Raw genomic sequence first — 2068 nt, forward strand, 5'->3', positions numbered from 1 at the left:
ATGAAGCGCTCCAGCTCCACGTTTCCCTTGGTTTTCCTGATTGATTACCTCCCGTGAGCTACCGACAGTACCCGCAGGGCGTTGTCGCTCAAAGCATCAACCCGTCATCCTCTCTCCATCATACACCACTTTGGAGGATTCCTTACAGACTTAAAAATTCCAATCTTGCCTTTCGTGAACGGGCAAGCTTTCACCAGCAGAACCGTTGTTCCCGTTGATACGGTGCTCCAATTCCAACAGAGCTCATAATCACAGCGCTTTTTGACGCTGCGAAGACTTTACGGTTTTTCTTGACGCATGAGAAAACATGCTTCCGTTGTCCCTTATATAATTGCACCTTGCACCTCGCCTCGGATTCTGTGCTGTGGATGATGGATCCTATCATTGACGCTCTCCTTTAACTGTCGTTCACATGCTAATTCGTATGATATAGTGTCCTGAATTAAACTTGCGGCCAGCAAGATTAAATCTCGTCTCACGTACTTAACTCTCATTTTAGAAATCTCGAAGAGATGAAGGATTGTAAGCAGGAAAGCAAGGCGCAGAAGACACGCAGGAAGAAGGCATCTCAGCTACTTTCGGAAAAAGAGAAGCATGTTGCGCATGAAACTAGTCGCCCAATATACAGAGGTGTGAGAAAGCGTAAGTGGGGCAAATGGGTCTCGGAGATCCGGGAACCGAGGAAGAAGACTCGCATTTGGCTGGGATCCTTTCGGACTGCAGAAATGGCAGCTCGGGCGTACGACGTAGCAGCTTGGAGCTTGAAAGGAGAAGCCGCTGCTTTGAATTTCCCGGAAGCGGTGCATAAACTCCCATGTCCTGTAACATTAACGGCAAAAGACATCCAAGCAGCAGCGTTGATAGCAGCTACAGCAACTGGAGAACCTCAGCCTGTGGAATTACCTGCTGGCGACAGAGAGACCTTGGCCCAGGATGGAGCTGAATTGGGAGGCAATGCTGGGTTGAACGTAGAATTCAAGGCAATGCAACTGGCATGGGAAAATGCGTGCGATTTGCAAGAGATGGTATGGGCGATCGTGGCAACATCCTCGACACTAGTGCAGGAGGAAGAAGCAGCACAACAGCCGTGTTTCATGCATGGTGACGACGATGCGTTTTCAGTGTCATGGGAGGTGCCACTGTGGGAATATTGAGGCCTTGCAGCATTCGTAGCTTCATCCTCCTTCCAATCTCTATTGGTTTAGAATCTAATCTCTTTGCATATGCCATGATATAATTGCGCAAATTGTTAGATAGTTCAAGTCTATATGTACAAATTGTTAGGTAGTTCAAGTCGATATATTGCAGCATTGACAGATTTGCACAAACTGGTGGATAGTTTATGCACCATTGACACAAGTGCACAAAATGCTGCACTCTGTGGACTGCTTTTGTCTCTATGAGAATGGTCTTTCCTTCCATTGCACCTACTTTAAACAAAGTATAAGGTTTACTAGAGCTTAATGCAGCCTTGAAATCTCCCGTGCTAGTTCAAACGTTAATCGGACTTGTTGGCATTTTTGGCCTACCAAACAAAGGCAAAGCCTAAGCGATCAGTTTCACGTTCACTTTTGCGCTGTCCTATTTAATGTGAGGACGTGGGCCCGGTGGTGTAGTGATGTCTAGTCCTAGACTTTTTGGGGGTGTGCGAGGTGGTCGTTGGGCAGTCCTTGCTTGGACTTGGTTTTGCTGCGTTTGTTAAGGCTCTGCGAAACGGCTTCTGAGTGTTCTATCTGTGACAAACTGTGTGCTCAGAAAGCTCCATGCTGGCAAAAACTTCTTCGAAAACTTGCTGGGTGCTCTGTGGTTGAATCCATTTGGGCTGTGTTCGAGTGGTTGGCTGCGAAAGGAAGGGCTTTTGCCTGTGACGAATTGTGTATTCAGGAAGATGCATGCTGGCGAGATCTCCTTGGGCCCTCTGTGGGCGAAACTATTTGCGCTGCGTTCGACACATCTGGTGTGAGAGGTTCATTTCTCTAGGCTCTACGACAGGGCTCGTAAGGATTCTATTTGTGAAGACTTTGACGGTTCGTTGGCTCTATGATTAAGTTCAAAGGCTCTTCGCCGA

The 2068-nt window shown here is 47.5% G+C and overlaps 1 protein-coding gene across 1 annotated transcript; it reads left to right on the forward strand.

Moving 5' to 3' along the window:
- Positions 1–202: 202 nt before the first annotated feature.
- Positions 203–1675, forward strand: LOC147903402 (dehydration-responsive element-binding protein 1E-like). The gene has a single exon (XM_087372840.1). It carries the CDS (start codon positions 513–515, stop codon positions 1152–1154), a length of 642 nt encoding a protein of 213 aa, XP_087228966.1. The 5' UTR covers positions 203–512; the 3' UTR covers positions 1155–1675.
- The last annotated feature ends 393 nt before the right edge of the window (positions 1676–2068 follow it).

The sequence above is a fragment of the Dipteris shenzhenensis genome, chromosome 3, assembly GCF_047967505.1.
Source record: "Dipteris shenzhenensis isolate YYH24624 ecotype China chromosome 3, Dip_SZ_1.0, whole genome shotgun sequence".
NCBI lineage: Eukaryota > Viridiplantae > Streptophyta > Polypodiopsida > Gleicheniales > Dipteridaceae > Dipteris > Dipteris shenzhenensis.

Bases quoted from the DNA above. Each gene is read 5' to 3' on its own strand.
- LOC147903402 (XM_087372840.1), top strand. From the start codon at position 513: ATGAAGGATTGTAAGCAGGAAAGCAAGGCGCAGAAGACACGCAGGAAG.